The sequence below is a fragment of the Drosophila obscura genome, unplaced genomic scaffold (assembly GCF_018151105.1).
Source record: "Drosophila obscura isolate BZ-5 IFL unplaced genomic scaffold, ASM1815110v1 contig_4, whole genome shotgun sequence".
Classification (NCBI taxonomy): domain Eukaryota; kingdom Metazoa; phylum Arthropoda; class Insecta; order Diptera; family Drosophilidae; genus Drosophila; species Drosophila obscura.
Genome location: NW_024542828.1, coordinates 3,998,747 through 4,010,959, shown reverse-complemented (window position 1 = coordinate 4,010,959; position 12,213 = coordinate 3,998,747). Strand labels below are relative to the sequence as shown.

Sequence of the window (12,213 nt, the reverse complement as noted above, 5' to 3'; positions counted from 1 at the left end):
TTTTGCCTTTGCCTTTGCGCCTGGCCATGACGACAGCGATGCGCTACTTACTCGCATGTAGTTAACCAAAAGTCAAAAAAAAACTAAAGATTGGGCAGACAAGTCTTAACAGAGACGACGACCACAGTGCTGACACTCAACGGGTTGTGCGGATGTGTGTTGATCTTTAGTCGGAAATCAAAACTGAATTTGGGTAGGAGTATGAGATCTTCCCTAGAGGCCAATGATGGGGCTGATTTAGATATAATGAGAGGAAAGACCAAAGATTAGCTGCAGAAATTGCTGAGAATTCCAGGGAAGTAAAGTTCTTCAAAGAAGTTTTTGGTTTGTAGAGCTGTTTGGAATATTTTCTAGCTCTTTTTAGGGCAAAGATTATTAGTATAAATAATATACCTTAATCCCTGCAGAAATATATCTTCAAAAATTTAACTTTTGGCCATTTTCCGTCTGCCCAAACTCCCCTTAAAACATCCCCAACATCTCTGTGATACATTTGGCAGTGCTGTTGCTGTTGCTGCTATGCCTCCCCTCCCCACCGCCTGCCCTCTCTTTTGGGTTTAAAAGTGTTGTAAACAAATTGCAACATATGACAGCAACATTTGACAATTGTAAATGGTCGATGGCAGTGCAAGTGTTCAGCGCGTGTCTTTGTTGTGTCTGCCAGCCAGCCAGCCAGCCATCCACTCACATGATTTGCCAGCCCAGCAGCAAAAAGGGAGAACCGAACAGTACCAGGAGGAGCAGGTCCCAGTCTGTTGGCTGCCCAAGCGAAAAGTGTTATTGATTTGGCTGGCCCCCTGTCCCTGGGCAAGGTCAGAGCCGAGCTTATGAAATAGTCACAAGAAAACACTCAAAAATGTCTGCACATCATGCATCAGTCTGACCCTCGCAGCCGTCTGCCAAGTTTTTCTTTTCTTCAAAGTTTCGCTCTAATGGCAAACCAGAAATATTAGTTGCACAATCAAATTTGATAACCTGACTGACAGTCGCCGCGCGTCCAGACAACAAGCAAAAAACTGCACTGGGTCAAGAGTTGGCTTGGTATTGGATTACCTGCAATTCAATTTCGTAGCTAGCCATCCCTTTTACTCCAAAGCTCATAGCTGTCTCTCTCTCTCTCTCTGCTGATCCGCATGACTGATGAAGCCGATGGCCGTTGTCTGGTTACTGTCTGCCGGCTGTTTACTTGGTCATTAGTTTGCACCCATTCAGGATATGGCAGCCAGAGAGGCAGAGAGGTAGAGAGCCAGAGAGGCAGAGACCCAGGGATGTGAAAAGAGCTTTTGATGTTAGCGCTTCCACACACACACACACACACACACACACGCATACTTGAGACTTGGTGGAGCATTTGCCACACTCAAATTCACTTTAATTAAATGAGCGGTAATTAATTTCAACTTTAATCGGAAATTCCATTTAGATTTTCCACGCTGATTGATGTGACCTGACATCTTCCGCCAACGTCACATCGAAGACCACGAAAATGAGACAGCAGACAGCAGCAACAACAAAAGAGAAAGAGAGATGGATATAGAGATGGAGAAGGAGAGGGAGAGGGCCCAAATGTGTGGCACAGATTAAACTTTTCTTGTCTGAATTTACAGCAAACTAAAAAGCAGCGTAAAAACTTTAAGCGAACTTAATTTCCAATCTACGAAATCTACTAAATTTTCGAATCAAATAAACTGGCAGAAACTTATTCCTTATCTTATCCGAAAAGGAATTGCCATTTAGCAAATGGGCCATGACCCATATAAAATCAGTGGAACATAGAATTAGATCCCCCCCCCTTACAAGACATAGAGATAGGGCCCCACTACACACACACACACAGAGAGAGACAGACAGACAGACAGACAGAAGAGGCAGCGGTTGCCGTCTATCACATTGACTGACTGCCACACATTTCACAGATATAAATACTAGAGATACAACAATATCTATTGCAGCAGGCATTGGCCCATGCCATGCCCCTTGTCTCTGGCAACTCTTTGGCTGGGCTCTTTTGGGAAAGCCAAAACAAAAGCAAACCAAAGCAAAAACCAGCGAATACGAGGCGGCTGGCCAGGGCTGGCGGGCGGGCAGGCCAATTGACTTGGCCATAATAACACGCCACGGTAAATGGCTTTTAAAAGTCTACTTTGCCACAGCACCGCCCCCTCATTATGAACGACGCGTTTCCAACGCCCTCGCTGCCTCGCAGAGTCATTCAGTCAGTCAGTCAGTCAGTCGGAGGCCCAATACAGATGACAGAAAACTTTACTTTTCGGGGGCGACTCACAATGAACGGGAAATTGTCATTATCTTTCGTGAATATAAAACGATATACAAATATACAGAAAGCCAGTGAGTGAGACGGGGCAAGCGACAAACATCTGTCTGGGGTGATACTCGGTGCCTTGGCCAGAACTCCTCTTTCTCCTTTAGCAAAACAAAGTTTGTAGTTGTAGTTTTTGGCTTGGGTCTGCTTTTCGGGTGCCACCAAATTGCAGTTTGACACGTCATATTTATGAAATGCGCAACGTTGCAGAAAATCACAAAATAAATGAGAAAATTAACTGCCTTGGAGCAGCGCGCTGGTTAGAGGAGCTTCAAGGGGTCTTCTTGTCCACTTGAACGTTTCGAGTATTGCCTAGAAACGCCTACAAATAGTCCCATGGGGCGAAGGGGGGGGGAGAAAACAAATCTTAGAATTTAAGAAACATTTTTACTGCTCGAAACTAACTGAAACAATTTATCTTTTCTTTATTCTTCTCCTGCAGGTACTGTGAATGCCAATGGCGAGACGAAACGACAACGGACCTCATACACCCGCTATCAAACACTGGAACTGGAGAAGGAATTCCACTTTAATCGCTACCTGACACGCCGGCGACGCATCGAGATCGCCCACGCCCTCTGCCTGACGGAGCGCCAGATCAAGATCTGGTTCCAGAATCGACGCATGAAGTGGAAGAAGGAGCACAAGATGGCCTCAATGAACATTGTGCCGTACCACATGGGTCCCTATGGCCATCCCTACCATCAGTTCGATATCCATCCGTCACAGTTTGCGCATCTGAGCGCATAGGACGCGTGGCACTTTTCGGGTACTGGTTAGAGACTCAATCAGTTGTATCAGGAACCATATCAGACGGCGGCGGCGGCGGCCAGTGTGGCCGGTGGCTATCAGTCGCAAGGGCCGCAGGATGCTGTGTCCCTTGGCGCTGGCGTTAACAATGTTGGAGTTGGAGGTGGTGGTGGTGGTGGTGGCATCGTTGGTGGTGCTGGCGGTGGTGCGGGTGTAACAGGCGGCGGTGGCAGCAGCAATAGTACTGGCAACGGTCCCAATTCGCTCTTCTCCTCCGCTGCCAGCAACTCCAATGCCGATTGCCTCAAGTATCCGCAAGAGTTCTGATCTCAGGTTATCATCAGCAGGCAGCAGGCGGAGGAGCAGAAGGCGCAGAATCTTCAGCAGTTGGAACGGCTGCTGGAATCGGACTGTGAGCCCGATCCGGAGCTGGACCTGGACCTGGACTACAAGACGGACATTGTTGGCTGCAACATGTTCTGCTGCTGAGGCGATAACAATCTATCTATTGCCACTTTCACCAGCACCTGTCATCTGCGACCTGCCACCTGCCCCACATCTTGCCTACCACCTACCGCCCACAACGCCACCCGCCTGTTCCAGTCGCCGCCCGTCGATCAACCCAACATCAGAGACGATGTTCCTTGTTTGCAACTGATTCGTGTTAAGCTAAGAAACGAGCTGTTCCCCCCACGGCAGCTCGTTTGGGTCTATGATACTGGCTGTGGGACCCCAAGCAATCACACAATTCTATTCGATATTCAATATTTTTCCTTCAAAGGAAGTTCCTTTCCCCTTTTCCATCTTTCCCGGAATTGAGCACAGCTCTCAACTGCCTGGGGATCCAAGCAGAGATTTCCCTTCTATTCTTAATGTGAATGCGTGTGGTTCCCGCCCAGTATGATGGACCTCTTTCTCTAAGCAGTATTCGAAAAGCTGTTAGTATGTAAGTTTAGCATAAATTTTAGTACCTAAGAGCTGCACAGACGAGGAGCACAGATGAAGATCGAGTTAAACAAAACTAATATCTGCAATAATTTCAAAGTGATTTCTAACTAACATTAGTTCTTCGTTTAGAGATATCCCCAAGTCCAAATCCAAATCCCAATCCAACCCACAACCCACAGCCCCACCCTCCAGGGAGTCCTAAAGTGTGTACTTAATACCTAGCCAGTAGATAACCTAAATCTAGTTAACCACATAAGGCTTTGTTTAGTTTGTAAATAGTAGAGAGCGCCCGCCCACCGCCCGACTCGACGACAGTCTCCGCGCGGGGCAGGCCTTTCGTTTTTATTATGTTTGTGTTTCGTTTAGAAATGAGAAAATCTTTGAAACTATCTCTACTGTTCAGTTTATTTTGTGTGTGTTGTTGAAAGTGCTCTAGCAGCTTCGAAAATGCTTTACTAATTTTATTCAAAAAACTAAAAAAAAGAAACAAAAGTTATTCAAATCGTTTAATTATCATTTGCCACTGAAGAACAAATTCGGAAGTCAAACAGGAACTAAAAATATTTCACAATTAGCATAGAATTCGATATGGAAACTGGACTTTCTTTCGAGCAGCAGCATTAATATATATATTATTTATTTAGAGAACTCTCAGCAATGTTTCATGTCTGTAAAAATAATAAAAAAAAACAAAACAAAACAAAACCGAAAGGTAATCAATAAAGTAAGCAAACGAAAAACTTGAATAGAGCGAGAATTGTTACACTCGAAAGCTAAAGGAAACCGAAACCCCATAACCATAATGTAATGTAATGTAATGTAATTATTTATGCTGTACTTTTCGCTAAGCTAAGGTTAGTGCATTCTAGAACTATCGGTAGTCTATGTGAACCTAGCCCCGTAAGCCTAAATTATGTATATCGAACTAGCAAGACAAATTTTTAGTGAAAACAGAAACAGAAAATGGGATACAAAAGCGGAAAGCAAAACGAACAAAATGTGGAAATGAAAAATGCATAAAAATCAAACAAAAAATACTTAGCACAAATTAATTAATCATTATTATTTTTTGTTTAATTTCGTTGTACATTTGTTCAATCATTCATTTGATGCACACCCTCTGTCGATTGGTTGGTTGTTTTATTGCAATTTGTCTGAACCGAAACGAAACGAAATGCAATACAATACTTACACTGTTTGTAGTTTTTTTTGGGTTAAGGGGGCGCTTACGCACAGTGGGCGCAAAAAGTTTAACTGCATTCCATGTATAAATAAAATTACGCAATTAATTTTTAATGAAATTCGTATGTATATGTATTAACTTAATCTGGGTTCAATTGCATAGGCATTGTTTCTAAAAAATGGAATCGAAAATGAAAATCTAAACGAAAATCAAATGGAAATTTCAACTATGAAACCACAAAAACCATACAAATATAATGACAAAACAAAACAAAAACCAATATGTAAACATGTATGAATATGGCATAAAAAATAAAAACTATTTTAAAATGTACCCCAAATATCATCTTATTGTTGATCAAGGGCTTTTGATTGGATGCAGGGGATGGGGAAATTCTTCTCAGAAGAAATCCGCGGCGGGGGCGGACCAAGTGCCCGGGTAGCTCAGTCGGTAGAGCATTGGACTTTTAATCCAAGGGTCCAGGGTTCAAGTCCCTGCTCGGGCGATCTTATTTTTTCTGAATCTTATCATCGTTGTCAATTAGCTTTATAGCTTTCATAGTTAGTTTTCCCATATCAGCTTTTCATCCCATATTTTTTTATTAACCGTTGGAGTATTGTAACCGTATTTTAATCGGATATTTCTTGAAGAACGGGACGAGATACCGATCTTTCACCTCTCAAACAAAAGGAATTAATACTTTGCTTTTATTTTAACACTTCTGAATTTCATAGCCTAGGAGAAAATATGACTCTTAAGCTTGGCCAAAAGAAAGAATATCAAAATTTTGTGTAGCAAAAAGATTGTGGTCCAACCATGTTGGTGGGCTGGCAACGGCAGTTCACTCCGGTACGCTATCCCACTACTGCCTACCACGGGAACTCTTGGCTGCTGGTTTTCACCCCTGGCCCGGTTCATCCCTCCTTAGCCAACCTGAATGCCGCGGACTCCTCCATGGCACCCATATTGATGGCAAGCTTAGTGCGGACGTTCCGTCAACATGAGCTGGTCCGCTACACAGTGATTCCCAGCCTCAGGCCATTCCACAACCTGACCTCACAGAAGCGTGATTACAGAAGATGCCAACCCTCCAGTCGGAACTCTGGGATTTAAAACTCAAAAGCAAGTTACCTGCTGAAATACCTGCTTTGATCGAACTGCTTTGCCTGCACAATGAACTGCTCAACCAACGGACATTATTGCCGCGTGCACTGCTTGAAAACTGCTTGGATATATGATACCAGCGCCCACTTAAAACCACTTCTCAATTAAATTTTTTATTTCTAAAAATATTATCAGTTGAAATAGAAAAAAAATTGAAAGCAAAAATGATATGAGACAAAAAATAATATTATTGAATCAAAAAATATAAAAATTGTTTCGCCCGAGCAGGGACTTGAACCCTGGACCCTTGGATTAAAAGTCCAATGCTCTACCGACTGAGCTACCCGGGCATTCAATAAATTTGTGCCAAAGTACGAACAACACTATCGTTCTAATATCATTCTGATGACGTGGCACAGAAAATATGTTGAGCTCGAAAAAGTTAATTCCGCAGAATCAGAATTGAGAATAAAAACTTTTCAGATAGTTCTCTCTCCTTGATACGCTACATATCTTATACAGTGGAAGTTCGGAAATAAGAACCACTTTGTACCTGGGTTAGTACCAATTTCTGAAAAGTTATAATATATTTACATTTTTATATGCACAGAAAATGATAAAATAACAATAAAATTACACAAGCATTATTTTAACACAAAACAATTTTTCTTTATTAATATATTGTCAAAATCGAGGTAACACGTTACATTCGCACGCATATTTTGTCGGAAATTATCGCAAAAACACATGAAACTGGGTATGTTTCATATGTATTGTATTTGCATTCAAAATTGGAAACCAGTATTGAGATTTTATGTTCATATAGATTTTTCTGTACGCGTTGTTATTTAAGAGTTATGAACGTATCAAATTGACTGTTACGTTACACAAATTTGGAAGTAGGTTTTCAAGATGCCCAACAAGACTTTCGAAAAAGTCTGCTCTTCTGGTTGACTATTTTTAACGAATACTACAACATTTTGTAGCTTAAGGAAGGAAGTAATAAGTTACATTTTATATTTGCCAAAAAAATATTTTTTTTTCCTTTTTTTTGACAATCAAAATGGTGCGGACTGTTACGTTACATAAAAAGGGTCTTACGTTACATGTCCGAATTTCGAATTTTCATGAAACATTTTTTTAAAATGAAAAACAAATAGAATTATATATTGTATCCTTGTTTTTAAGTATTAAAACTCCATAAACAGCTTCAATTTGGTGCGCTGACATTTTATATTATTGACAGTTTTCGCGTTATTAACATTGCAGTTTTGTTAAAAATGTAACTTATATTTTACATTTTAGTTAATTTCCAATTTATAATTTTAGTTTTTTAATTTTCACTTAGACCTTGAGTCATTAACTAACACAAATTTCTACAAGCGAATCAAATTACACTTGCATATGATCGAATTGTATACACCACGAATAACTGGGACTCCCATTTTTATTTTTAAGTCAACCGAAAGGCAAAACTGTGCAGGTAATAAAAAAATTCTTCCAGAAATTAGAGCCACAGGTTATAATTTCTGAGTCGCCAATGTCCGATGCCCGATTCTAGTTTCTGGACAGCTCTAATTTTGGGGGTACTTCCACTGAACACAACAAATGGTCGAGATAGCAGTGATGGCTAACTAAGACGAACTACAAATTTTTGCACGGTCCTTTATTTTTACTATGCGCAGCTGCTGAATGGCATATTTTTATGTAGATTATAATTCTTTCGAAATACAGTATCGTAAGATGTTTTCCTTGACTGTAAAGATAACCTTCCCAAGCGTTGACGGTAGTCAATTGAACTAAGGAACAAGGAGCTACATAATTTGATAAATAAGTTTCTTGGCAAATATATAGGTGGGAGCATACACATCGCTTGTAGATTTCAGCACCTTGCAAATAAAAACACCAATAGTAAGGATTAAAATACATACATATACAATTGTGTTCAATGAAATAGTAGTGCCGCACCTCACTACTTTCAAAACTCTTTTTGAGATAGTTCTAGTCTTTCAAATTGAACAAGTGATACCTTTACGGAAAGCCTGGAATGTAGGCATTGGATAACCGAAGAAACCCCGTTACATTTGCATTCCATCTTCTTGTTTTTCATGACTTTAGATAACTACCCATGATATCTTCTGTTCAATGAAATAGTAGTGCTAGATTAAATTAATTTTTAAAAATGAAAAAACAAAGCAAATTAATTTAAATAAGCCACCATCCGCAAGCTCAATTCAGATATCGAATAATTTGATGAAAGAAAGTTTTGGACATAGCGGTACTTTTGATTTTGAAGCGTTAAAGAAATCATTGCTCGGTCCAGAAGAGGATACTTAAGAGTTAGACTAAAAACTTAAGGCAGGAGGTATATTGGAATTGAAAATTAAGTTGTATGCACTCTCACTATTGTATTTAACCCAATTAACTAAAAGAAGTAAACTGAAAATCGATTTTGTATGCGAAAAATTTATTTTTTAGAGGATGGTTGGCGGCGGTCGAAGGCAAGACCAGGCCTTGAATATCCTCAAAAACTATGAAAAAAATTTTTAATCGATCTGTCAGTGATGTGACAGTTTGTAGACTGTTGATTACACATTATTTGAATGCAAGAAGTTCCAGAAAGCTCCGCGTTTGGGTCTAAGAGTACATGGGTGCACGACTTCAGTTTGGAAAAACGCATGTGGAATGGCCTGTGTCACAGTGACAAAAATACTTTTGACTGATGATAGTAAAGTTGTATTATATGGTAAGATAGACTCAAAAGAATATGTTTGGCATTCACAGAAATTCAATTACCACTTAAAATCATGAAAAAAATAGCATTGGGCATGGAAGGCTGAGCCTTATGGGGCCCAGCTCATATAAGCTAGTACTTTCTAGCCTGGCGTTTGAGTATAGTATGGTTTTGAGCGAAACTGTGTATGTAGGTATACTTTAAAATACATTAAATTCAAATTACAGTTGAAAAATTCATGTTAAAAGGATCTTTTAACAGGATAATGACTTAAAATACCCAGAAAAGCTCGCTAGGAATTGATTTTTATCGGAAAAGATCGACGTTTTTCCAAGGCCAACTGTCCAACTAGATATAAATCTCATCGAAGTCTTATGCTGGAATACCAAATACATTGTTGACACTGCAAATCCGTGAACCAGAGCCTAGTTTTAGCAAGTGGTTCATGGATTATTGGCTCAAATCCTATTGAAGCGTTGGCAAGAGATTAATGACCCATATCCGGCCGGTGCAAGTTCGCAATGAAAACCAAATTGATAAAAAACTACAAATTAAAGCTCAAGAAACATGAAGAACATGAGATATATGTTTTTATTTGAGTTTCGTTGTTTTTTTTTAATTATCTAAAAAAACACTACTATTTCATTGAACAGCATATTTTATGGGTATTCGGCTTATGTCATGTAAAACAAGAAGATGGAATGCAAATGTAACGGGGTTTCTTCGGTTATCCAATGCCTACATTCCAGGCTTTCCGTAAAGGTATCACTTGTTCAATTTGAAAGACTAGAACTATCTCAAAAAGAGTTTTGAAAGTAGTGAGGTGCGGCACTACTATTTCATTGAACACAACTGTACATGTATTTATTTTTAAGAAAATTTGATTTGTTCTACTGGACCTTAGGACTATATTCCTTCGAAGGAATAAGAATGGGTCTTTAAAAACAAAGCATACGATTTTCAGGGGCCATTTGCACCTTTAATTTATATGCCCGGATAGCTCAGTCGGTAGAGCATTGGACTTTTAATCCAAGGGTCCAGGGTTCAAGTCCCTGTTCGGGCGATCTTATTTTTTCAATTTATTGGAATTTTTTGCTTTTTTTTAGTATGATTTTCTTATATTATTTTTGAATAATATAATTTTCTATTATTTACTGCAAAAGATTTTATGTCTTACACTCGGAAAAATAAAATGTACCGAAGTGTGTAACAGAAGCACAAAAGTATGTTAGCCAATATGAATGGTTGGCAGCGCGGGTGTCGATAAAGTGGTTCAACAGTAAACTGCTTAAGTTTAAAGTAAAGCAGTGATCAGACAAAGGCATCACCGTCGATAGAGCAGTTTATTAGTCGACAAAGCAGTCGCCATGAAAGCAAAATCAATAAAAGTGACACATGCTTGAATATTAAACCAGAGACTTTCGACTGGAGGGTTGGCATCTTCTGTAATCACGCTTCTGTGAGGTCAGGTTGTGGAATGGCCTGAGGCTGGGAATCACTGTGTAGCGGACCAGCTCATGTTGACGGAACGTCCGCACTAAGCTTGCCATCAATATGGGTGCCATGGAGGAGTCCGCGGCATTCAGGTTGGCTAAGGAGGGATGAACCGGGCCAGGGGTGAAAACCAGCAGCCAAGAGTTCCCGTGGTAGGCAGTAGTGGGATAGCGTACCGGAGTGAACTGCCGTTGCCAGCCCACCAACATGGTTGGACCACAATCTTTTTGCTACACAAAATTTTGATTTCTCTTTTTATATCCGTCCTTAAGGAGTCGAAAGGATTATAGATAACGAAAACCATCCACATAATTATTTTTTGTATGAAAGAACATTCTTATAAAATTGTAATTTGAGTTATTTTATAATATTTACAGGTAGAATTTACGTATACAGGTAGAATTAGAATGATTGCAAGCATTTAGAAGTTTTCGAGCGTGAGCTTTGGGCCTTACAGCCTATTGGCCTTGTGGCTGGCCTTCCTCAAATGCCCGGGTAGCTCAGTCGGTAGAGCATTGGACTTTTAATCCAAGGGTCCAGGGTTCAAGTCCCTGCTCGGGCGACCTACTTTTTTTGGTTGCTTCATTTAGCAAATTTTTGTATAATTTTCGCTTGACAATTGATTGCAAAATGAAACTGGATCATATTTGTTTTTGGATACATTTAGTATGTTTCAGTTTCAACTAGTCGCACTCTGCTAACCATCGCGAAGAAAAGAAATCGTACAGCAGCAGTCAGTCGGGGCCAGTGTCTAATTGAACCCTCATGAAATTAGCACCTTTTATTTGCGTTTCCATTTACTGCCGACATCGTGGATATACCCAAATTGTGTGCTGTACATACACAGCTATCTGTATCTATGCCAGGTCTCTGTGCCTCTTTTCCTGTCTTTGCCACAGCCCCGCTCCGACGGCATTTGTATCTGTATCTAGAATTCTCGCTGTCTATGTGTCGAGACCCTCAGTCTGAGTGTAGTGTACGGATGTTTGTTAAACTCCGACGGCATATAGGAGAGCAGAGATGGTTGCTGGCTGTGTGTGGATACGCCTAAGAATTTTTGACACACTAAACTACCCCGCTAAAAACGAAGCCCCAGCCCAGACAAAAGAAGGAGAGTAGATACCAAACACCAAAGAGTAGATCTGGTCGATTTAGCAGCGTATTCGGATGCTGGCTGCTGTCTGCCAACTGCCCAGTGAACTAGAAAACGAATGCGTTTAATTAGCATTCATTACGACAAATCATCAAATTGCCACGGCAGCAGAGTATGGCACTCACGATGCAACAATAAAACCAGAGACCAGAGCGGGAACTATTCCGGGGAGGCAGTTGGGCAAACGTTGGGTGTACATTAGGCCCGGTCCGGCCAGCGGCCTGCGGGTCCCGTGTTAATCTACAAAATAAACTCAAATATTTAGTTGATATACCAAAAGTCAAGAGATCTTTCGAAACTGTTCCATGACGTTGGATGAAATTAGATGAGATGATGATACGAGTATGTGATATGCTACAGAGAAATTTTACGTTTGGCAAATATATATGTATCAAGGCTACGACCATTAAATCCGGTCCGTTACCTGTTGGCCCGAATCTCGGCCTCAGGTAGAGGCGTTGCATAAAAAAAGGGCAGCCGAAAATTGAAGGAAATATGGGTCATAAATTAAAAAATGGCAAATG

The 12,213-nt window shown here is 40.4% G+C and overlaps 1 protein-coding gene and 4 non-coding genes across 6 annotated transcripts in view; 4 read left to right on the top strand and 1 right to left on the bottom strand.

Moving 5' to 3' along the window:
- The window catches only part of LOC111073685 (homeotic protein Sex combs reduced), a 28,105-nt gene extending 23,301 nt beyond the window's left edge, over positions 1-4,804 (top strand). For both annotated transcript variants that reach the window (XM_022366132.2, XM_022366138.2), the window contains exon 3: positions 2,766-4,804. In XM_022366132.2, coding sequence (XP_022221824.2) covers positions 2,766-3,073 — 308 coding nt within the window. In that variant the 3' untranslated portion in view covers positions 3,074-4,804. The remainder of the gene's footprint in view (positions 1-2,765) is intronic.
- An 832-nt stretch (positions 4,805-5,636) lies between these two features.
- On the top strand, positions 5,637-5,709 carry Trnak-uuu. Its single transcript has one exon. It is a non-coding gene; the product is annotated as a tRNA-Lys (tRNA).
- Positions 5,710-6,585: 876 nt separating this feature from the next.
- Positions 6,586-6,658, bottom strand: Trnak-uuu. The gene has a single exon. It is a non-coding gene; the product is annotated as a tRNA-Lys (tRNA).
- Positions 6,659-10,032: 3,374 nt separating this feature from the next.
- Trnak-uuu lies at positions 10,033-10,105 on the top strand. The gene has a single exon. It is a non-coding gene; the product is annotated as a tRNA-Lys (tRNA).
- Positions 10,106-11,025: 920 nt separating this feature from the next.
- Positions 11,026-11,098, top strand: Trnak-uuu. Its single transcript has one exon. It is a non-coding gene; the product is annotated as a tRNA-Lys (tRNA).
- The last annotated feature ends 1,115 nt before the right edge of the window (positions 11,099-12,213 follow it).